The 25,308-nt window shown below is 41.1% G+C and overlaps 2 protein-coding genes across 2 annotated transcripts in view; both read left to right on the top strand.

Annotated features, from left to right (window-relative positions):
• The window catches only part of adamts10 (ADAM metallopeptidase with thrombospondin type 1 motif, 10), a 36,872-nt gene extending 35,574 nt beyond the window's left edge, over positions 1-1,298 (top strand). Inside the window, exons 23-25 of the mRNA XM_070909130.1 lie at positions 154-330; positions 470-635; positions 1,189-1,298. Of these exons, the coding sequence (XP_070765231.1) occupies positions 154-330; positions 470-635; positions 1,189-1,298 (453 nt within the window). The remainder of the gene's footprint in view (positions 1-153; positions 331-469; positions 636-1,188) is intronic.
• Positions 1,299-9,580: 8,282 nt separating this feature from the next.
• myo1f (myosin IF) lies at positions 9,581-23,534 on the top strand. Its single transcript, XM_070908955.1, has 27 exons — positions 9,581-9,718; positions 11,162-11,251; positions 11,347-11,441; positions 11,570-11,657; positions 11,818-11,907; positions 13,052-13,183; positions 13,369-13,503; positions 14,660-14,792; positions 15,239-15,435; positions 15,570-15,650; positions 15,800-15,886; positions 16,171-16,257; positions 16,654-16,821; positions 17,086-17,171; positions 17,266-17,347; positions 17,451-17,557; positions 17,649-17,747; positions 17,861-18,005; positions 18,289-18,403; positions 18,498-18,667; positions 18,883-19,028; positions 19,854-20,000; positions 20,073-20,221; positions 20,368-20,430; positions 21,136-21,343; positions 22,325-22,485; positions 22,587-23,534. Exons 1-27 carry the CDS (start codon positions 9,581-9,583, stop codon positions 22,661-22,663), a joined length of 3,276 nt encoding a protein of 1,091 aa, XP_070765056.1. The 3' UTR covers positions 22,664-23,534.
• The last annotated feature ends 1,774 nt before the right edge of the window (positions 23,535-25,308 follow it).

Raw genomic sequence — 25,308 nt, forward strand, 5'->3', positions numbered from 1 at the left:
CTGCTGAGGGGATTAAGAAGATTTCTTTTTGCATGCTTATGACCGCGGTGACCCCCTGCTGCACCCTCCCATCGCCTCCATCTCCCTGCCCTCCCGCCTGATCTCTCCCCCCCACCCCACCCCCTCTTTCTTCATCTCCCGCTCTGTCCGCAGTGTACGCCCAGCTGTGGTCCTGGCTACAGGCACCGAGTGGTCTTGTGTAAGAGCGGGGAGAGCGGTGACACACTGCCAGAGTCCAAGTGCCCAAAACATGGCCGGCCCACCTCCAGGGTGCGCTGTAACCTGCAGCGCTGCCCTCCCCCCCACTGGGTGACGGGTCCCTGGGGAGAGGTAAGACAGGCCTTTGGTTTATTCTTGCTCCTATTCATGGTTGTAGTGGGGCATTTTTATACAACTCAGTGTCCATTTTGTACTGAAACACAATCCCCAGTTCAAATATTTGTATGTTCTGTGTGTCTATGTGTCTTAGTGTTCTGCCAAGTGCGGTCTGGGTCAGGAGATGCGTTCGGTGCAGTGTCTGACCCACACCGGTCAGCCGTCCAATGAGTGTCTGGAACATCAGCGGCCAGCAGCCATGCAGCAGTGCAAGAGCAAATGTGACCTCAGTCTGCCCGTCAGTACAGACAACCCCGAAGGTCAGACGTCAAAGCTCACACGCTGCTCCTTCTCATGTTTCATAGAAAGAACAATATAGAAGGATTTTCCTCTTAGAGGTTGAATTTGTTGAACGTTTTTTTATTTTGTATTAAATGCTATTTTCTGAGGCAGTGAAATTATCATGAACTGGATGTCATCAAATCAAATTGAAGTTAAAAATGTCTAATCCCAGACTCGAAATGTAGTAAATATGAAAGTCTGAGCTGCCAGTGTAGCTTGTGCAGGGGATCTGTGTAATCAGATATCAGTGACTCATTCTGTAGTAAGCCTTTTTTCATTGTTTACAGTTGTAATAAACCAACATTTTAATGTTTATATACAAATTCATCTGTTTGAACATTTATAACTCGCGCATCAAGAGGTGAATTCATGAATGACTTAATCCACAGACCAAATGTCGGGGGATTAATGTCACTCCAATTAAGCAGTATACCTCTTTGAACAATAGAAGTGATGATATTCTTGGTATTTTGATTGACATCCTGCTTCTGTTTCTAAAAGATCTGTATTTCATGTTTGTGTTCCCTGCAGAGTGTAAAGATGTGAACACTGTGGCCTACTGCCCCCTGGTGCTCAGGTTCAAGTTCTGCAGCCGGCCATATTTCAGGCAAATGTGCTGCAAGACCTGCCAGGGACACTGACCTGCACACCACAAAACTCACAGCATCCATCTTTGGGTCCTGTACACACTCACAGTAAGCCTGAAAACCCTCCCACTGAGCCTTGTAACAGCAGCCCTCACACTACCTCTACCAGAGGAGTGTGAGATCTAACTGGGACGCTGTCGGACTGACACCTGGTCACCTGTTAAGAGGGACCTTTTTCCAGCCAGTATCCAGCCCAAACCAGACGCCTCTCCGGGCCGAGCTGAGTTATACATTCCACTGGAGGGAGGGCTGCTGAAACCTGGAGAGACCGAGAGACATCGTCTTTTAAGATGAACCCTCTCTCTCTGTCTTTCTAAATGATCCCTCTGTTGTAATATTTTTGGTGCTACTATATTTCACTTTGGCCGCAGGGCTGGTCGCAGTACTCTCTTCGACCTGTATGTTAACAGGTGATATTTGTTTAGTTATGAATCTAAAAAAATCCACTTTGTAAAGAAAAACGATATTTTTTCAGATATCTTTGCCCATGAAAAGGAAAATCTTATGGTATAAAATGAAAGATTTGTTTCTATGTTATCTAATAGTTGTTACTTGACCACATTGTTTCATGCCATTGCTTTGTTCCCTATCAACGTATTCATCAAGTCCTTGCTGTTATTCAGCTGAAGTATGAGCAGAGTTTGATTTGCACAACGTGTCAGCAGTCGGAGGACTTGCGTATTTTATGTTTGTTTTGACTTGATGTCTCTGAGGAAGCTATCAATGTCTCACTGCAGTGAACCTGCCATAGTCTTGCCATTTGGGTTAGTTTGCTTAAATGTTATCCCCTCTTCAGTAAAACAGTACTTCATGCTGCACAGGACACACAGAGACACTGCCTCAGTAAAGTGAGTGCTGACTCACCAGGACATTTCCACATTATAGGATGTTATTTTGTGTCGTGGCTGCCGACTGAGGCAGCTTGTGCATAAAGTCTTCAAAAAGGAACTTTTAACAGCTCGGCTCAGTGTCATTATCTGGCCTTGCTGTTAATTTTTTTCGGTGGGGGGGGGGGGTTATTTTTGCCACATGTTACCACTCATTCAACAGTGCTAGTAACTTTTACTACGAGTGGAAATTCAGAGCACAGTGAGACACAGTGAGTCAGCTCTGCCAGCAGGAACAGGCCCAGTGAGGAGGAGTGGGGACCTCTGACCGCACTGCTTTCAAAGAGCATTTTATAGCAGGAGTGCTAATCTGAGGATGGATTTACACACCCATAAAAGATCTGATTTCTCTGTGGCACAGATCTGATCTGTATTCACGGCTGCCTGAGACCATCATTCAGGCTGCTGTGAGAAGATTTCTGCCACAAACTTAAATAAATTAAAGATCATTTCAACTTCCAGTGTGATCATATTAAACCTGCAACAACTGATTTTGTTTTGGGCCACATACCTTTTAAGTTGATATGGCGAAGCTGTTAGGAAACAGTTGCTTATTTACACATCCAGCAGTTACTGAGCAACATAATCATTTGGAGTCGTGTTTGTGTCCACCTGATGAATGTAAGTGCAATAGTCACTCTCCTTTAGCTCTGTTTTTTTGTTCTCTACCAACCCCTGAGGGAAATATCTGGTTCCTCAGCTGCTAAATACTCCACTTTGTTCACCAGCCAGTTGCTAACTGTGCCTGTCTGCTGTTTGATGCTGAGCAGGTAGCGTACAGTGATTTTGTTGAGCCTTTTAGCTGAAAACAGGACAAACACGACGCTATGAGAGCGTGAAAATGAATCAAAACAGTAAAGTTGAGCTGAAACTCACTATAAAGCTCCATAAAGCCGAGGGGAGCTGCAGATTCAGGTGATCATTCTCTGTAGGTTCATCACTACGAGCGACCACGTCATCATTTGATTCATAGTTATTAAAAAAAACAAACGATTACAGCTGCTTTAATGAATCACTCAGTGTATAACTGGGTGCTGAATTCTCAAAAACAGGAACCCAAGTTAGGTGATTTATTCATGCACAGATTCATGGACAAAGATGGTGATGTGATGTGTGACCCAAAAGGATGTGTGTCATCTGACCCAAATTTGTGTTGTACTGATTTCATAGAAGAATTTACTGACACGTTTTTTTTTTGAAAAAGCACTCTCAGCTGTCTCTCTTTAGAAATGCCGCCTCAGAGTCTCTCAGTCATCACTGTGACGTCCGCTGTGCTCTGAACTCTGCAGTGGACGGACTCCTCACACATGTTCACACTGATCACCGCTGAAAGCAGCTCTGTGTTACACTAAATGTCACATACTTTCATTGTAAGAGAGGAAGCTACAGTGTGTCTTTCTGGGGATTAGCTGCAATGTTGTTGTTTTTTTCTTGTGGTGCTTTGGTTTGGATTGGTGCTATTAGTTCACTGTTGTTGTCATTGTCTCCGAGTTATCATTTTAACAGTTAATTATTTAGAAATCGATTTGAGCCTTTTTGTAATAATACCAATCTGCGGAGCTGACCTGAGATGTAAGAGTGCAGCTGCTTAGGGCCCCTCACCCACCAGGGGCCCTCTTTGGGTTCCTTTGTTCATTTTTATCATATTGTAAGCTTTTAATTTAAACTCCCTGGCTTAGTTAAAGTGGCCAATAGTGTCCCTAAAATCCCAGAATGCAGCTCACTGTGCCAATTGTAGGATTAAATGTCAAATACAGTAACAATTTATAAATGGGCACTATACAAGAAAAGAGGGCATTTCCAAGCGCTCTTAACAATTTGGGGATTATAAAAACAACTTATTTTGGCAGCATTAAACAAACATTTGGGTTTTGGGAAGTTTAACAAATAAGTTTTGGGGGGCACGTAAACAGAGGTCTGCTCATCCATCCATGGAAACATAGAAACACTAAGAATATTTAAATTCACAATTTAAAAATTCAGTTCAGTTGTATTTCATCAGAGCTAACTCATCCCTGCAGTTTTTCGGGACAAATATCATTTGTCACATTTTCAATTGCACATACGGTTTCAGAAGCTGTTTCAAAGAATACCTACCAGAGATATTTCCTGTTTCAGTGTCTGAAAGGCATTTTCTTTTCTCTGTATCTACCTGTGCCTATAATAACGGTTCACACTGAGTAGTGAGCCTGTTTTATCTGAGTAAATAAGAGGGACAGTACCGGTAATTGTTGTTTTGTTTTTCACATGCTAATTATAACATGACATGTACTGTATGTTGTTCAATACTATAGAAGATAAATCCATTTGTCCCCCATGTACATCTTTTTAAAAGGAAATATTAAATTGATTAAACATGGTGCATTGTTGATTCAAAGAAATCTGATGTGAGCCTCCTTTATCCATTTAGTGTACTGATACTTGTATCAGTACAACAAACATTTGACTGTATTTGTGCTAAAATAGCATCCAGACAGAGGTTGAGATCGTCAGCGATGGTCATCTATTTCTGGGTCTGACAGCCTTCACGGAAAAGATGAAGCAAGAACTTCTTCCTCTTTGACTGAGGCTGAGACATCCCTCATGACAGAGGACAAGAAAGGGTCAGTTGATAGAGTGTGTGTGTGTTATTACACTGTATGTGTACATATATATGAGTGTGTACATGTAAAGATTGTAGATTTATGGTCTCTTCTACCCTCCTCGCATGTAGTCTTTAGTGATAGTGGACAGACAGTGAACATGTGAAGAGCGAGGGGGAATGAAACCAGGGACGTTGTGCTTTCATGGTCTGCGTCTTGACCATGACGTTAACACGATGCCATGACATCATGTTTTTTTAAATGGCTCGTGCTACGGACACTTTTGTAGCTCCCGTGTTCAAAATAGTTTAAAATGCCAGTTATAAGTTATATAAGTTAAGTTATATCCCCACAGCCCAAAGTGATGTCCTCAAATTTCTTGTTTTGTCCGAGCAACAGTCCAGAGGGGGGGCCCCCCGGGTTCAGGCCCGGGGGACCGACACTCTGTATGAGGTGACTGTTATCATTTTTTGTTGGAAAGTCATTCAGACCATCACAAAGAGACACATGCAAAATGACCACAAACTGTCTTGGTCCTATGTTGGGGGCGGGGGCGTCCAGGTTATTCTGAGTTAGAAATAGCAGGTATTTATTGATATGGAATATTTAAACATTACATTACATTAATTTATTACACTGAATAAACAATGTAGCTATTAATAATGTAGTTTACTACAAGAACCCAGCTTTAAATGTGAGTCTTAACATCCCCTCCCCCTTCAAACAATCTCACTCAGCATGACATAAAACAGCAAAAACCATACATTCTGACACCACACACACACACACACACACACACACACACACTCCCACCAGCCCGGTGTACACTCCACCTCTGTGTGAACCTGCATCAGTTATTATGGGTGTTGGAAGCAGCAGCCTCTCTGAGGACACAAACACACCGTGAAGTAACCACAGCCTGGGTGGAGCCGGCAGCTCACAACTGAAACACCATCATTTGGCAACAGATTGAAGATAATTATTGTTGTTGCCGTCAACACTCGTCTGCTGCCGCAGAGATGAGCTGGATTGACTAATTTTGCCATTAACCTTTCGGATCAGCCGACGCTATCATCAGCCTGTCATTACTTCATTCTCGCTCTGATGACTTTGAATATGACAAAAATACAGAAGTAGCTACTTAACTACTAAGTGTGGTGAGTGTGTGTGTGTGTGTGCTGTTCTGTTCTTGTTTCACACACACATCTGTGGGAGTATGAGGAAGTAGATGTTTGAATGTTGCAGTGGATGTCTTGTAGGTTGCTGGCTGCTCTTGGCTCTGACCGCCCCGCTGTGTGATGGCTGCAGTCTGAGGAGGTCAACCTGTGGATTTTAACGACACACACACACACCCACACACACACACACTCTCTGGACAGTGGACACCTGAGGAGGAGAGGCCCACTGGGACGATGGTACGGTACCACACCTTCATTTTCTATCTCACACACCTTCAGACAGCTGTTTCGTGTGTGTGCACTCCTAAAACTAGCGCTTTTGTGTCTTGTGTTTTCTCACTCACGTAGCTTTACGGTGATCTCACACAGTTTGACTCGAGATGCTTTGTTTTTCTGTTTGTAAAAGTGGAAACAGCTCCCAATTAACTGCATTTCATTTGAGTAGTTTTGATGTGACGAGCCTTAATTGGGTATTTCAAGCTTTAAAGTCAATTTTGACATGATGAGGGATGTGATAAGTGTTTCTTAAAAGGCCATCTCTTTAGGGAGCAGCACCAGCAGAGTTTCCTCTTTTTCAGAACAAGCCCATTCATTGAGACTAGCTCAAGGCACCAAAATACATGGATTGCATTGTTATGTACTTTGATATATGATCAGATTTTAGGTAAAAAATGTGGATTTGGACTGAAATCCATGTAAAGCATAAAACAGGACAAGATATCGACATAAAATGTGGTGTTCATGTTAAAATAAGCAGAAAAATACATTATCTTGTAACTTATTGAGCTGTACTGTAATCTCAGTTACAGTACAGCTCAGTTACGGGGGGGCTGCTAAAGAGAGCTGCAGGCAGTTGCAGGAAGAGAACCGGTAGCATGTACAAAGTTTATAGGGTTTCACAACAGCCAGAGATGAGGTGTAAGAGGGGAAGTGGACTACAGGAGAGGCCTGTAGTTTCTGTCACAACACTTCCTCACACATCCAAGCTCACACACGCTAAAAACACACGGCCAAAACTCTTTAACATCTCTTTAGTGTACCTGTAAAAGTAGATTCAAGGGTAAAGGATGTGCAGAGAAATGTAACTGCCAGTGTTTTCACTCTGATCTTAGACACCTTAGTGTTTTAGATGTGTGACAGGTGTCAAAGGGTCAGCTCACTTTTTTTCAACAACTGTGCAGAAAGTTCTGAAGTTTGATGCAGAGAGGTTTTGAGATTGCAGCTGACTTTTGCCAAAACCACAACACGACCGAAGTGACAGGCATTTTGTTTGTGGTTCTCAAGGCATGTGTAATTTGCATTTTTAACTGAACAGCAAAGTCTCTTGAGTGACTTTTCAGTGTCTAAAGAGTAGAAAGTGTTTCTCAATGAAAACTGGTCACAGTGACGTCAGTGGATCTTCACAAATGTCAGAAACATTGTTTTTCTGTAGGCATAGGTTTTTTTTTCAGATGTGTCACAGTCCACCGGCCGTTTTCCACCATAATAAAGGTCCACACAACTGATAATAATAATATTTATTTGTGTAGCACTTTTTAAAACAAAATGACAAAGTGCTTCATAGGAGAACAGAATAAAAAGATGTGAAACCAAACAAGCAATACAAAGGAGAGCGTCGGTCCATAAAGATGACCCAAAATAATCAAAAGAGTCCAAAGAGGCAGGGCACAGGAGGACCACTCAATGCAGAAATGCAAGTTTAGTTTTTAGTCGGGGTTTAACATAATACAAATTTCAACAGGGAGGCTGTTCCAGAGTTTGGGGGCCATGACAGTTTTAAGTCCAGATATGGAAACTCTTGTTGCAGGATCTGAGGCCCAGCTGTTTCAGGAAACTTTTAACTTAAATGAAACTATGTATTTGTGATCTGTTATAAAGATTTATATCTTCAGTAGGAACCAATGGTCTTTAGGCTAAGAGCCACAGACTGCGTAGGGAAGTCAGAAAGTATTGAGAGAAGAACTATCGCAGTGCTGGTTTTGTTTTTTTCAAGGGATTTGTTGTTAATAAGCAAAATATAGAATAAAACCAGATTTATCCTTTAAGTTTATAAGATACATTTGCTGTAATTTAGCCCAAATAGAATGAAGACTGTGACAAAGATGGAAAGAACATTTATATATATACAACAGACTGATGGCTTTGCTGCTGTTGGTTTCATGTGTTTTTAATTAGATTTATACTTGTGACTTCCGTCTGAATTTCCCCTTGAGGGTATTTAAATTTCGAAATAACAATACAAGCTGAATGACACCACATGTCACATATACTGTTTAATATATACCTGCTTAGTCCAATTCAAGCTACAGTACTCGTCTTACTGTCTTTTATTGAAATATTAAGACCTTTATTGCATCTTCGGTTCACATTTCTCTAAAACTTATACTGACATATTTGGTGTCTTTGGAAACTTTAGGATCTCCACTAGAATTTAAAATATAGCTCCACGCTTTGCTGCACAACACAAGTTTGTAACTGACGTGTCCAGCAGAATTTAAGATGTTTTCTTTTTCATGATGATTCCAGAGATAAAGGTATTTTTATAGGGAGATTAGTGGTTTCATGTAACTGTTGTTGTCAGTGGTTTTAATTAGGCTTGGTGCAGAATGAATTACAAAAGAAGGAAAAAGAAGTGAAAGAAAGCGTACCTGTAAGCTTCTACCACAGCCCAACCACCACGCCAATTGAAAGGCCTGTTAAGACTTAACACATCAAACAGACCAGCATCTTTTAGGGAAAACCAAGACGCAGGAGTTCACCTCAGTGTCCTGTACGAAGGTGTGAACAGAAAACTTTTGTCTGTCTGCTGCCCTCTTACTTACAGAAACACAGACATCATTTCTCAACAAGCATTAATTGACAGCCGTCATCAGGCAGATCACACTGTCTGGTGGTGCTTCTCTAAAATGTCCAAGTTAGAAAATGAGCTCACCTCATCTGTGACCTGTTGCGCGGCAACAGGCCCCAGCTTCCTGTAATGACAACCACAATGGGTTACGTTCTTAAAACACATCTGTACTGATGCCAAATTTGTCTTTGTCATTTACTTACTTCATGAGGCACCTCAAAGCACCCAAAAGTCTTCAGGTCTCTTTGTTTGTTTGTTTCTTTTTCCTTTCTGTCTTGTTTGTTTGTGTTTCTTTCTATCTATCTTTCTCTCTTCAGTTCCATTCATTTTAAGAGCTTTTTTTGAAGTGTGCACTTGAACGTTATAGCTAATGTTCCTTTGTTGGGGGACTCAGATTTAAGAACAAATAATCATAATCAGAGCAGAGCCTGAGACATAATAACTTTCAGTCTCGAGTATAAGTCAAGCACTGGATTCACAATAGCATTTTTCGTTTGAGCTTCACTGCTAGGTAAAATGCTCCTGTCTTTGTTTGTAACACCGGCTTTCTGCAAAACATTTGTAGTCTCCAAGCCCAAGATGATTTCTTTTCAAACAAAAGGTCCCTCCAGAGCCACAGAGGACATTATACAACAGGCTGAGTGGTGCTCCTCATGACTGAACTTCATGTTCCCCTTTAAACTATTTAAACAAAAGCATGGTGCTATTTCCATTCCCCTATTCAAATTAACAAGCAGCATCTCAACCTCATGTCCAATGTCTTTCTGTCTCGCTCTGGTGCATGATTCAGGCTAAGTACCACTGGCAAAGTCAAAATGTGAAGCAAAGCGGGGTGGACGACATGGTCCTGCTGTCCAAGATCACTGAGGATGCCATTGTGGAAAACCTCAAGAAAAGATACATGGACGACTACATCTTTGTATCCTACAAGCTGAAACGCACATTTTTTATTTCATTTCTGTTTTTGTTATTGTGTTATTTAGTTTTTCAATTCCAGCCAGTCTTGAAATTGTGCTACTTGTCACAAATATTGATTTTGAATTTCAACAATTTAACTGCATGGACATTAGGAAGATTAGCAACAGCCACAACAGAAGTTAATTGGCATCCAAACAAATTTAGAGGTTTGTTTAGATCCTTGCGGACAACAAGTCATAAAGACCACGGGGCAGGAAGTTTAGCCATTATGTGTCAGAAATGTGGCTGTCTGTCATCAAATCCTGGTAGATACCTTTACCTTTTATCACTCAAAAGCACCACAAAATCGAGAGAGAAAATCTTAACTTGGTGAAATGTGAAGCATCAGTGTTGTGAAGACATTTCCCTCCACAGTCTCTGTTACACAAAGTCCTACTCCGTCACACCCGTATATCCACCTGTAAACACGCATAAATGTGCCACCCAAAGCACAAATACACAGTCAAACAATCGAGCAAACATATAAGGGTGTTAATATAATGGATTCACTCTTCCTCCTCTGCATTCACTGTGTGACTCAACAGCTCATTTCCGTCTTCTCAGTGCACAGCTGAACGTCAAACCATATTTAGAGTGAGGAAAAGGAATTCACATCAAATCCGCATGCAGCTGACGTCACCTCAAGTAAACCTAAACCCCAACAATAAGTCACAATTACAAGGGATTTATAAGTTGTCTGGACTGTTAGTGGATAATATGAATCTTTACTAATCATTACCTACTAAGTAGCCATTTTGCTGCTTAGATAAAAAACTACTTTGAAGTGAAGGATCATGCACAGCATGCTCTGACATTTTAAGTAGTTATTACAGTAATCAGGAAGTATAGACTGTCTAACCGTCATGTAATGGTCAGGGCAACACTGGGTTTTAGAAATACTGAGGTCATGGTGTCGGGCTGTTGGTCACTCGGTCCACTACTTTGTTTCAGACTGAAACCTCTCAACAACTGTCAGATCTATAGCCACGTTTAAATCCCGGCTAAAGACCCACCTTTATAAATTGCTTTTCAGTTCCCTTGCTTTTCATCAGTTACAGCTTATTATCTATTTATTTTTGTTTTTTATTAATTAATTGTATTTAAATTTCTCTGTAAAGCACTTCGGTCAACACCTGTTATTTTTAACTGTGCTCTATAAATAAATGTGACCCCACTTGAATTGTGAAATGTCCCTCCCAGCACATATATTAGTCACAGTTCTTTAATAACCAGGTTAAAGGGATGCTTATCAAAATGTTTGTTAATGTCATGTATTTATGTAAAAAAAAAAAAACAATGAAATATCAACACCCGTTTTGGCCTGAAAAAGCAAATATTGATATATTATTGGTATAAATGCACAGCACGTTCACTTGTCATCACGCTCCTGAACTTCAGCTCTCAGACATACATCGGCCCTGTGTTGATATCAGTTAACCCGTTCAAGCAGATGCCGTATTTCACTGACCGAGAGATCGAACTTTACCAAGGAGCTGTGAGTAAAACTCTTCAGCATTTTATCAACAGTTCCTGTGAATGTGTGGAGCCTGAACCAACCACAGCTCTCTTTCTCTCTGTTTGCCTGTGCAGGCCCAATATGAGAATCCACCCCACATCTACGCCTTGACTGATAACATGTACAGAAACATGATGATTGATGGAGAGAATCAGTGTGTCATCATTAGGTGATCACAACAGAACTGTTTGTCTTCTCCTTTTCTTCCATTAGACTGCGTGTGCATTCTGTTTGGTGTTGGTTGTGTTGAGTAATATCATGTTGTGCTGTGTCCTGTGTTTCTTGGTGTTGTGGTAGCGGTGAGAGCGGTGCTGGAAAGACAGTGGCTGCCAAATACATCATGGGTTACATTTCCAAAGTATCTGGAGGAGGATCCAAAGTTCAGGTAGAGACGACACGCAATGACTCAAGAGATATAATATATATTTATATATTATTATATATTATATTTCTGTTGTGTCTCTCACACTGTGCCACTGTGTGTGTGTGTGTGTGTGTGTGTGTGTGTGTGCACGTGTGTGTGTGTGTGTGTGTGTGTGCTGCAGCATGTAAAAGACATCATCCTACAATCAAATCCTCTGTTGGAAGCTTTTGGTAACGCCAAGACCGTCCGCAACAACAACTCTAGTCGTTTTGTGAGTACGATCTTTGCTTCAACACCTTCTGTGGAAAGAGTTTAAATTGATGAAGAAATGTTTATAGTCAATAAGAAGGATTTGACAGAAATCTCACCACAAGGTCGATTCACTAGCTGTTCTGGAGCTTTTAATCCTATCACATGTCATAGGATTGTAGATGTTTGAATTTAAATTGTTGTCATATCTCAACAACTACTGGATGGATTGCCATGAAATGTTGTGCAGACATTCATGGAGCCCAGAGGATGAATCCTAATGTGGCGATCCGCTGACTTTTCCTTTGGTGCCACCATGAGGTCGCAGTGCTGCTGGCATGGCTGTAGGCCCTTAAGTGTTGCTTTTTATTTTTAACAGAGAGAATAACTCAAAAACAAATCACAACAGAGACCCACCAAGATGACAACACCATCACCAACAATGTGGAAGTCCGTTATACTGAGCGTCCAGTAAATAAACAAAACAAGGCCTTTCGCACATCACTCACTGATATACAGTGAACCCACATTAGGAAGTCGATACTCAAAGCTCCAGAACGGCTACTAAGTGGACCTTGTGGTGAGATTGTTTGGTCAACTGCTGTTTCCAAAATCAAGAATTATCAATCTCAATTAGAAGGACGCATCACTAATTTTATAAAGAAGACAGCATTACAGACTTCTGATTTCTCAAATGTATATATAAGGGTATTAACTCAGAAGCTAATTAGTCTTTAATTGTGGTGTTACAATGCAGCGCAGAAGCATTGTTTCAGCTAACTGTGCCAGTTTGATGCTCACAAAGAAGACATTTCTTTTAATTCCCTGTAGTTTCTCATCAGTGGGGTCCTGTTGCTCTAAATTCACACCTATGAACCACATCAACATGCATGCGTGCATCTTTAGTGCATCAAACTGTAAGGTGTCCTGTCTCCCTTGATGTGGCATGAGGCAATTTTGTGTGTGTCAATGTAGTTAGATGCATGCAGACTATCTTCCAGCTCATACAGATGTAGCAACCATAGACGTCTCAGTTTTTGATGAGGAGTGCACAATGAGGGGAAACTCTCCTCCTGCCTAACCTGCACCTGTTGAGTTAACCAGATTTGACAGATTTATCTGCAGACAGTTTGACTGATTGTTGACTTTGATTTTGCATCTACCAGGGGAAATACTTTGAGATACAGTTCAGCAGAGGAGGAGAGCCAGATGGTGGCAAAATCTCAAACTTCCTGCTGGAGAAGTCGAGGGTGGTGAGCCAGAATGAGAGCGAGAGGAACTTCCACATTTACTATCAGGTCAGAGACTGATGAGAGACGTGCACAGATCAGTCCTTCTTTAGAAAACTAACTGTTCATACTGTCCATTCATGACTCACAATTCATTTAATAACTATTCCTCCTTTTTGTGGTGCCCACTTTGAAAAGCACTGCCTCAGAGATTCATTTTTAACGGCTGGTCTACCTGCACTGTTGTCTTCCAGGTGATAGAGGGCGCTAGCGCTCAGCAGAAAGAGGCTCTGGGCATCATGACCCCAGACTACTACTACTACCTCAACCAGTCAGGGACCTACAAGGTGGATGGGACCAATGACAGCAAAGACTTCCAAGAGACTATGGTAGATATATGCTGGAGGTGGTTCCCAACCAGAGGGTTGGGGTCCTTCTGTAGGGTCACAAGATAAATTGTAGGGGCCATGCGATGATTAGTTGAATAAGAAAAAAGAAAAAAACATTTAAAAACTATTCTGCTACACAAATGAAGGCTGTTTTTTCTGACTTTTCTCTAACCTATGCTTCTTTCTTATAAATTACTAGATAGTTTAACCTTGTTTGGTCTCTAACAGTTATTCAAATACTCAATATCACTCTTTGATGTAACAGTAATTAGGAACCACTAATGTACAGTATTCCTCTGCGTGAATAAATACATGGCTCCAGGTTTACTGTGCGAAAGTACGACTAAACAAAACCATAGAAGTCAGTGTCCGTTGAAATCGTGTAACGGTACACATCAAACAAAGAATCGGGTCAACAGCATCTGGGGCGTGTTTTCTTACATACCTGTAGTATGGCGCCTAGGTTAGGACAGTTTTGGCTTTATTTATCCTGTTTTTGAGATATCAGTCACCAATATTTCTTTCACCACTCAAATAGTTGATTAGAATTCCATCTGTGGTGCTAACAGCACTGACAAATTATATTCAACAGCAATATGTCTTTCCCAAAACAGTGCCTCACTATGAACAGTTTTACTTGGTTGATTCAAGCTAGGATAAACTGCCAAAAAAACTGCTTCCCTTTTTTGCTTTGGTAAGTGGCCATGAATACAATCCCAGTTGCCAGTTTATTGGGTACACCTTGCTAAAACTAAAGCAGCCTAATATGATCCCCCTGCAATAAATCCTACCTTCAGGTTTTGTTTTGTTTGTTTTTGATTCAGCTTCATGGTAGTGTGTGATGCTGCTGAATTGTATTGCTGTTTTTGTGCCCTCATTGATATAGAAAGTGTAGGCCTTTCTAAAACAGTTAAAACCAAAACTGAGCATTTTACGCCTCAAGGTGGTAGGATTTGTTGCAAGGGTGCTGTATTAAACTCCATTAGTAATACTAATAACAAATCTAACTAATCCAATAATAACTGTGTGTAGTTGCTATGGAAGGTGTTCTGATGTAGAAAATGAAGGACTGAGTGAGGGACTATGTCGTGTATTATAGCTTAAAACAAACAGAAAGAACTGCCCTCACTGTCTGCTTTTGTGTTGTGGTCTCCAGGAAGCCATGCAGGTGATTGGGATCCCAGGTAACATCCAGACTCAGGTGCTGCAGATCGTCGCAGGCATCCTCCACCTGGGAAACATCAGCTTCATAGAAGCAGGCAACTATGGGCAGGTGGAGAGCACGGACTGTGAGTGAAACATATGCACACGCACCAGACACACTTGGATTCACTCACGCATGGATGCGCAGACACATTCCCACCTGGCATGTGAAAATTGCCCATTTTCTCCCTCAAGGGATATGAGTAAATTAGAGCTCACCATGACAAAGCAGTCCCATGGCAGACACCCTGCTAATTGATAGAATCTGTGCACATCAGTACTACCTTGTTTATCTTCTCCTTTGTGTGCCGATGACGGATTCCCTGCTCAACAGATAATTGGTGTTTACATCCAGGGTGGCAATTTTACCATCCCACAGTCGCTGTCTACAAATGTACAATTTAAGCTACTGCAGTCTTCAGTTACGTCCACATTTACTGCAGAAAGATACACTTTCAGTCTTGAAGCTGAACAAATCTGATTCTGGTATTTGGGTTCATTTGAAATGCAACTTTGCTTTTGTTTGCTCCAGTGCTTGCCTTCCCCGCCTATCTGCTGGGCATCGACCCCAACCGTCTGCAGGACAAGCTGACCAGCCGGAAGATGGACTCAAAGTGGGGAGGGAAGTCTGAGTCCATAAATGTGACCCTGAACCAGGAGCAGGCCACCTACACACGAGACGCCCTGGCCAAAGCCCTCTATGCACGAGTCTTTGACTACCTGGTGGAGGTAGTAAACAAACAAAAACAGATTAGATGAAGTTAAACATCCTCTTTATCCAACTGAGATACATACACAAATGTAGATAAATGCATTTGTGTTTTATATTTTCCTTCTGCCCTTACTCTGTCTGTCTTCTCCAGGCCATAAATAAAGCCATCCAAAAACCATATGAAGAATTCAGTATCGGAGTACTTGACATTTATGGATTTGAGATATTCAAGGTTAGTTCTCTTACAACTTACAGCTCCATAATATTTATAGGCAGCCACTAACATAACAGATGTTTGTTTTACAGATGGTACAGCACAGCAGGATTCGTTTTACTGTGGTGATAATCTGACATTCACTGGATTGTGTTTTCCCCCGACAGAGAAATGGCTTTGAGCAGTTCTGTATCAACTTTGTCAACGAGAAGCTGCAACAGATCTTCATTGAACTGACTCTGAAGGCTGAGCAGGTAGCTGCAGTGCATTTATTGCTTTTGTAAATTCTGCCACATCTCTTGATTTGTCTTCCTTGTCTCTTGCTGAGGCAAAGGGGTTCTGTTTTGATAGAGACAAAGCCTCTGTGTAATTTAGTCTGAATGTGGTTGTGATTATTTCAAATCCACTGTCTTAAAACGCATTAGAATCAGTTTTCCTTTGAGCTCTTTTCTTTCTATGTCTTCTACATAATTTCCCCCCGGGGATCAATAAAGTATTTCTGATTCTCTCTCTGATTCTGATTCTTATTTTCTCGCAGGAAGAGTATGTTCAGGAGGGCATCAAGTGGACTCCCATCGAGTACTTCAACAACAAGATTGTGTGCGACCTCATTGAAAATAAATTGGTGAGCTTACAACTGCATCACCTTATCCAAGAAACCAACTAATCATTTCAGGGTTTACACAGATCAATTTGACATTGGCGCTTCTCCAGTGGTCGAAAAACAGAAAAGATTCACCCCATGTGAAAAACCATGTGAAATATTGATGCATGAGGGAATTCTTTTGCTGTTTTTCACCTCGGGAGTGCCACCTTTCTTTCTGGCTTTAATGGATTTACCAATATTTTAAACAGGACATTGTCAGTATCTTGTTCCTTTAATGTCTTCTTAAAATAATTACTCTGTATAATGTATGTTTGCATGGGGGGTCTTTTCTTTTCTTCCCAGACACTGTCGAATGTGTAAAATCAGTTGCGATTGTTTACAGTAAAATGAGTCCACACCATCCTCTCCTTGCAGAACCCTCCAGGTATAATGAGTGTGCTGGATGATGTGTGCGCCACCATGCATGCCAAAGGGGAGGGTGCAGATGACAACCTGCTGCAGAAACTGCAGGCCGCTGTGGGAACGCATGAACATTTCAACAACTGGAACTCCGGCTTCGTCATACATCACTACGCTGGCAAGGTAGGACACCTGAAATCAGCCAAACTGAGCAGAAACACCACCCTTTGACAAGAGAATGTATTTCATTACCTTTTAACAGTAGTGTTGTTGCCTATGATGTGTGCTGCCTTGGGACTGAGGTTGTTGCACGACCACATTAAACTGCAAGCATATTTGCATTGAAAACTGCACAGCAAATAACCGGACAATGTCCTCTACTAAATAATAACGTTTGCCTGGCCGGTAAAGTTTACACAGCAGTATTAATGTCTGGTGTCGTCTCAGGTGTCATATGATATCAACGGCTTCTGTGAGAGAAACCGGGATGTGCTTTTCCCTGACCTCATTGAGCTCATGCAAAGCAGCGAATAGTAAGCCTGTTACACCCGTCTGATGTTTTCACTTCTGACAGATTTGGTAAAGAAATGTAGTGGTAATAAAAATCCCTTGAATATGTCTCCACAGTGACTTCATCCGTAGCTTGTTCCCTGAAAATCTCAACACAGATAAGAAAAGCAGGCCGACCACAGCCGGCTCAAAGATCAAGGTGAGAGTTTTGACTGACAGGAACCATGAACTAAAACCTTTTCGCATTAAATACAATTAAGATGGAGCTCTTTCTCACGATGGCGCGCTGGTTTCCCCGACAGAGACAAGCTAATGAACTGGTGAACACGCTGATGAAATGCACTCCGCACTACATCCGCTGTATCAAACCCAATGAGACAAAAAGGCCGAAAGACTGGGAGGAGAGCAGGTCAGCGCCCTCGCTGTGACAAACGCACACACACACACACACACACACACACACACTCAAACGCCGAGTGACCTCCTCTTAATGTTTTCAGGGCCAGGCATCAGGTTGAATACCTTGGACTGCGGGAAAACATACGTGTGAGGAGGGCTGGATTTGCGTACCGCAGAGTCTTCAATAAGTTTCTGATGCGGTGAGTTTAATCCTGCGCCTTTTTTTGAAAGTGTTTGTCCTGAAGGAAGAACACAGCTCAAACACACTCTCAGAGTGACTTTTGCTTGGCGTGTGTGCACTTGTTGAATCCAGGTATGCCATTCTGACAGCTGAGACGTGGCCATCTTGGAGGGGTCCAGAGCAGCAGGGGGTCCTTCACCTCCTCCGGTCCGTCAACATGGATAACGACCAGTACCAGATGGGCCGCACCAAGGTCTTTGTCAAGAACCCTGAATCGGTAACAAACGTTTTATATATTTCAGTCTGGGTGGTATTTTGCATCAATGTTTTGGTGGAATGTAACTACCTACATTTGCTTCAGGACGGTATTTTACGGTAAATTTGGCTGACTTACATTTGTACTTGTACTTTCCATCTGCATGTAGTGTAATGTTACAGTTTAAATCACTTCATTTAACAAAGAAACGTTCTAATTAACAGACAGAAAGTTGATGCAAAAAGACATATTCAGAAATAAATGATGAGATGTCAACTCCTTCCTGACGCTGGATGCTCCACAGCTTTTCCTGCTTGAGGAGATGAGGGAGAGGAAGTTCGACACTTTTGCCAGGATCATTCAGAAATCCTGGAGAAGATTCATTGCCAGGAAGAAGTATGAACAGATGAGAGAGGAGGGTGAGTTACAGAGACAAAAACTCTCCATATTGTTCCCACCAAAGTGCACATTTGGATCTGTGATTCTAAATGTTGGTCCACCTTTGCGACCCAGCCTCAGACATCCTGTACAACTCCAAGGAGCGGAGGAAGAACAGCATCAACAGAAACTTTGTCGGAGACTACCTCGGCCTGGAGCAGAGGCCTGAGCTGCGACAGTTCCTGGCCAAGAGGGAGCGTGTCGACTTTGCTGATTCTGTCAACAAGTTTGATCGCAGGTTCAAGGTGAAGCTTCATGAAGCATCGTGCTTTTGTCCTTCAGAAGAATTAAGGAAAAAGTTATGTTTAGTTTTATTAAATTTGACCAAGAAAGTTACTGGTGTTACTAATGTAAGACTTTGTGGACTTGAAGTTCACACCATACTTCTTCCCCAAAACGTCTTCTCCTTTCTGGCATTATTCACAGTTCTCACTTCTTCTTATTTTTCTCCCCAACCCAGTCTATCAAGAGAGATTTGATCTTGACCCCCAAGGGCATCTATCTGATTGGTCGAGAGAAGGTGAAGAAAGGACCTGAGAAAGGACAGATAAAGGAGGTGCTGAAACGGAAACTGGAGTTTGGAAGCATCGGCGGCGTCTCTCTGAGGTAGGTCTCTAGTTTGGAAGAGATACAGTAATATTTAGTAACATTTGTGGTTGATGCTGTGGTGCAAAATAGCAGAACTAGCATGCTGCCTTGTCAGTCAATAACCACTGCATGAGAAGCCACTGTGAGTAAATATAGCACATGAGCATATTCTGCTGAACGGAGGATTCACAGAATCTGGTCTTGTTATTGCAGCTGAGAACTTGACATTTTCAGGGTCAGTTTCACAAACATGAATGCTACGTGATTAAAGCAAACAATGTCATGCTCGACTTACATTGGAGACATTTTTCTGACACTTTTACAAAGTAATGAATTCAAACCCTGAGACAGGTGTGCATTCTTGAATCATAACAGTTCCTGTAATTGTAGATATTACATTAGCTATTGCTATGACTACTATAAACACTTTGTAACCTATATGTCATGAAGTACATTTACTCAAGTACCATACATTTTGTTCATGCTACTTTATACTTGTAGTAACAGTATATTTCAGAGATAAAACAGCAGGACTTGTAATGCAGTATTTTCACCCTGCAGTGTTGGTACTTGGAATATGTCATCCACTGACTTTCACTTAAACTGAAACCTGAATTTTCAGTAATGCTCTTTTAACTTTAAGTACAGCTTGATACTGTACATCTTTAATAACTTTAAATTAACTTCAGCTATTACTGCCATTGAGCGACATTGCAAAAGCTGAACAAGTGAACACAGTGAACAAGTGTTTCAGCAGTGGCATATGTTTTCTTCAAAATGTGAAAATGTGAGCTTTTTTTTAGTTCTCTTTAAGCTCGTAACGGTCTGATTTCTTCTCTGCAGTACGAGACAGGATGATTTCTTCATCCTACATGAGGCCCAGTACGACAGTTTGCTGGAGTCCAACTTTAAGACAGAGTTCCTCAGCCTGCTTTCGAAACGCTACGAGGACGTAACCAAGAGAAAACTGACAATCTCCTTCACTGACAGGTAGAAGAACCTACACACTCAAACCGCCTGTATTTAACACGGAAACCACTGACACACTTTCTTCCCACTCAGGCTGGAGTTCAGAGTGAAGAAGGAAGGCTGGGGTGGAGGAGGAAGCAGGATGGTGGTGTTTCAGAGGGGGCAAGGGGACCTGTCCCAGCTCAAACCTGGAGGGAAGACCCTCACCATCACAGTAGGGGACGGTCTACCCAAGTCCTCCAGTAAGTTAAAGCTGAAAGCTTTAGAGCAAATTTCACACATGCACACAAAAAGCAATTAAAGAAAAGATGACACGCATGAAAAATGTGACTATACATAGATTCTTGTTTATATGAATGTTATTGTAACTAAGCATGTATTTCATCAGAGCCCACCAGGAAGAGTGTTCCACAGTCTCATGGTGGAGGGAGAAATAATGTTGCCAGCAGAGGTAAAGCGTCTACTTCACAACTCTTTCAGTTTCTTTGTTATGTTCAGTATATTTTTGTAAATCTTACTTGAATTGATCATTTACATGAGCCTTTCGACTTGAAAGTACATTTACTCAATTACTGTAGTTAAGAACAGTTTTGACTATTTGCGTTTTATGTTACTCTATACGTCAAGGATTCAAGGTTTTTTATTTGTCATTATACAATAGGATTTCACAGTGAAATACAGATTTAGCCCCCTCCATGCAACACACACAGAAAATGCATAAACAGATATTCAGATATTTAAATTAGAATAGAATATAAACAATGAAATAGGCAATGAAATAGAACAAACTATATAAAAGTAGCACTAAAGGAAGAAAGAAGAAAGAAAACAAAATTGTATTTACAAGGAATATAAAGTACTTCAACTCCACTTTCATATGCAAATATTCTACATTTATTTGACAGCTATAGTTCCCTGTTACTTTGAAGATCGAGGTTTTATGTACAAAACTTGTTGTTAGATTAAACTACCCAACAATATACAAAGTAGTAGAAATATACTGATACTTAAAGTACATTCTGGTGCTCATACTTCTATACTAGTAACGTAATATCTGAGTAGTATTTTCAAGGTTTTCATTCAGCAGCAGCTGTGCAGAAGTCTGGAGGTTGTTTGGGTTTTATCTTTACTTTTGTTCCACTGTCTCTCTCCTCAGCGCACCAGAATGGAGCAGCCCAGTTTTCCAGAGCCCCTCACAGCCAACAGTCAGACATCACATATTCCTCCCCGCACAAACAGGGCCGACCACCCAGCACAGCCCCGCCCAAACTGGGCTCCCAGAGGGCCCCACGAGTCCCAGCTCACAACCAGTACAACCAGGGGAACATGGACTTCCTTAATGTGCCCGACCAGGGCATGTCAGGGTAAGAAAGATCACTTCATGAGATATGAAAAAAAAAAGGGAAGGAAGGGATGACCACAGCATGTGTGTGGGTGGAGCTGATTAGTCACCTAAAATCAGTGTATACTAGCAAATCAGTTGTTAAGGCATGTCAAGGTGAGGCTCAACACCCAAATGAATGAATTTCATGGTGAGAGAGATAAACCTGTTTATAGAGAACTGAAGTTTAAAGGTCAGGGTATGCTTGAAGCAAACTGGTTTGCAGGAATTGTCGCCCAAACACGTCCAAGGGCAAAAGTGTGAAGTGTAAGTCAGATTCTTGGTTTCTGTAAGTTACGGAAATTGTCAGATGCAGCCCCTCCAATGTTGAAGAAATGTGTGTGGGGAGGGGATGCTGTTCAAAATTTCCAACTAGCATTTAGTTTGAAGCATACTGATGCCTTAAGTGAAATGTGTTGCTGGGGTTTACTTTCCACATTCTAAAATAAATTAGTTTCTACTTCAACGTTTGCTACTGAAGTAGAATTTGAACTTTTGTGATTTTTAGAAAAATGAATGTCACGTCTAGTGTCTAATGTCATCTTTCCAATTAGTTTAGCTGTGATCTCTGCTGTCTCTCTGCTGCCACGTGACTAACCCATTGATTTATTTTTAGCTCTCTTAATGTGTCCATCGACTGGCCCATTTAGTCAAACTGGTGATGTTTAGTTCATGAAGGTCTCTGGTGAAGTGGTGTTCGTTAAAGTCCCCTAAATCAGAAATGTTAAATAAACAATATTAGATCATTGCCCGCTCACTACAGTGCTGAGCAAGGTTTTGTTTCAAGGCTGGATTTTTAGTAATCTGTGTTATTACAAATGTTGATGTGATTTTTTTTTTATCACAGTCTGTGTTCTGTACTTAGAGTTTACAGCTTACTGTCTGGCCATTTAGCTTCAAAGAAACTTCACGAGTCCCTCTCAGCTCCTTTCATCCCTTTGTCATTTCTCCCTCTTTGTCACAGGAAGCAGAGGAAAAGGAGCATCAGTCAGCGACCTCCTCCTGCTCCTAAACCACAGCCTCGACCCCAGGGGCCCCGCTGCCGGGCGATATATCAGTACTCTGGCCAGGACACAGACGAGATCAGCTTTGAGGTCAACGACGTGTTCGACCTCGTCAAAGAAGGTGTGTGGAATAAATAAATAAAAGGAGGCTTCAGCAGGCTCTGATCTGAGAGATTTGAAATGTCCTACAGTGTTTAATGATGTTTATTATTTTCTCTGTAGATCCATCAGGCTGGTGGACCGGCAGGATTCGAGGAAGGGAAGGTCTCTTCCCTGGTAACTATGTGGAAAAAATCTGAACAGGTCTAGGATTTGTCTGTGTCTGGTCAGAAATATGTGTATTTTGTTGAAGGCAGCACATACTGTTTGCTAAAGAAACTGGCTGTGAATTGTTCGTGGTTGCGTGGTAGATCTTCCTCCATAATGGAAACAGGGCTCGCTGACATTAGAGCCACATGTAACTTGTTTGGCATGCTGCTGTACGAGCAGACATCGCTGTTATGGTCGTCATGGTCGTTAAAACACAGATCCACTGCAAAGAGCTTCTCAGGTTTCATCACTGTTGTTGTCCCAGACTCTCCTGTTCTGAGTGACATAGCAACAAGATCTTTGACTTCACCTGCACTCGAACAACACCTTTCACCTCACTGAAAATGACTCTCAACAGAAGAGTGACCTGATGCATTGCTTTCTGGTGTCGAACGTGTTTATATTTGCCTGAAGCTTTTCTCCAGAGCCATGTCTGATACTGCTCAGTATTGTTGATTAAGACAGCAGCGTAAAATCAAGTAATGATAGACATTTTAAGATATCTTATTTTTTATATGCAACAAGTGAACGTGACAGTTATGTTTGCACCATAACAAACCTGCTTCAGATGAATCAAAAGAATCAAAGATTATTACTAATTTCACTGTTGGTAGTTTCTCATATATTTTATATCTCATATCATCTCAATAAACAAAATAAATATATTTTCATATTTTTACCTCAAAGATTTTTGCACTGGTTTAGGTTGTGTCATCAGTAAGTTATAACCGATTTCTGAATAAGAAAACAGAAAGAGGTGACTTATTACTTTTACATTTAAAACGTTTTTTAGTATGTGTTTGATTTGTAAAATAATGTAACTCCCTCACTGTCAATCAATATCTGTTTTTGTATATGAATAAGGAGAGAAAAATAAAGAGTTTTAACACTTGGACTTTCCTGTTTTCTTTATACTCCCACTTCGCTATGTTCAAGAGGGAAATAATGTCTGTTATTCCACTATGTTCAACCGGAGGAAATCCACGCAAACTCCATACAAAGTACCACAGACCCAGCCGGAATACGAACCCAGGACCCTCTTAGTGTGAGTCCACAGTGCAAACCACTGAACCACAGTGCTGCCCATTGATTTCGTTGATGCTTTTATTTTGAAATCTGCATCGCTGTTGTTGGCCCGAGCAGCGGCGGCAGATGGACCGGTTGAGCCTCCTTCCCAGAGAGGACCTGAGATTTGACAGGCAAGTTCAGCAGCTACCTGTAACACCTGTTGCTGTCATCAGTCTGTTCCATATACATCTTGTCTAATAATGATATTTAAAAAATCAATTGACATGTAAACGATATATGAAATGTAATAATGGTTCTAAAACACTGGTTATGGAGTTTATTGGATTTTAAATTACTTTTTGTTTTGTCTTTACAGTTTTTCTATTATATTTGTCGTAAGAAGTGTTTTCCCCTATAAAGGCAAACATAATGGGAGTCCATTCCAGACATTTTCCCCTGATGACATATTGGCCCAGAGAGGTGAAACCGTTCAGCATGATAATTAGTGACGTCACAGCCTCGTGCAACAGGATCGGGAGCATTTCGATGCTCCACCCCCATTAAATCCACCTGTTGTACCACCTGCAGCACAGAAACACTGACAGACCCGAGGCTGGGCCAACAGCAGCATGGGAGGTAAGAGCAATTCATTTATTATACTTTTTTTTAAAACTGAGAATTAATTATTCTTTCATGGCTCTTTTTTGACCAGAAGAGTCAAGAAACAGATTATTGAGATATGTGGTGATCAATAGTGAGTTTTGTGTCACATATCAACATAGTAACCCTATAGTAATGAATGTTTGATGGCATATTCACAAGTCAATATTCAGTCAAGAATATACTTTATTCATGCATACTTTATCATCTACTGTTTACACTCAGCCACTTTATTAAGTACATCTGTACAATCTACTGTTGGTGAAATGTGTAAATTCAATTATATGTTTATATGATATTGACAGGTGTTTATTACTTTTACTGCATTTTTATTATTTGTTTACATACATGAAGGGTGCTTGACTGGTGACTACATGTAGCAGTGTGTAGTACATGTAGCAGTGTGTAGTACCATGGCTGTAAATGCATTAAAGGGGCACTCCACCAATTTTACACATGACATCAAGAGGCCTTCTCAGCTGGGGATGGTCTAATGAAAGATGCAGTCCAGTTGCATTACGGGAAGTATTAAGGATCCAGTGTTTTTAGAACTTGTTGCATACTAGTAACTAAAAGTCAAGATATCTCGGCCTCTTCTATTTTGACCACACAATCTGTCTCTTACAAGTCCCCAAACTTTATGAAAGTTCAATACTAAATCACTGGAATACCCCTTCATGCAAAGGATAAGCTTATCCCCTGTTATTTCGTCGTTATTTTTAATTGTTCTTAGCAAACTCTTAACATACAAGGAATTTGACTTTCTTACACAGAAATAGAAATACAGCTAAAAAGAAAGGATAACAAAGCTGAACATAAACAAGTAGCTATTGTGTAAACACATGTAGGTGAAAGAAGATAAATATACTGTATATAAAGAGTACATACTGTATATAAACAATACAATACTTTATATGCATGACATTGGTGGATATACGCATGCATACATGTCAGTATACAGTATATA

The sequence above is a fragment of the Enoplosus armatus genome, chromosome 7 (genome assembly GCF_043641665.1).
Source record: "Enoplosus armatus isolate fEnoArm2 chromosome 7, fEnoArm2.hap1, whole genome shotgun sequence".
NCBI lineage: Eukaryota > Metazoa > Chordata > Actinopteri > Centrarchiformes > Enoplosidae > Enoplosus > Enoplosus armatus.

Coding starts and splice junctions, on each gene's coding strand:
- myo1f (XM_070908955.1), top strand. CDS start 9,581: ATGATTCAGGCTAAGTACCACTGGCAAAGTCAAAATGTGAAGCAAAGC. Junction 11,908..13,051: donor ACAACAACTCTAGTCGTTTT/GTGAGTACGATC, acceptor TGCATCTACCAG/GGGAAATACTTTGAGATACA. Junction 18,404..18,497: donor TGAACAGATGAGAGAGGAGG/GTGAGTTACAGA, acceptor TTTGCGACCCAG/CCTCAGACATCCTGTACAAC.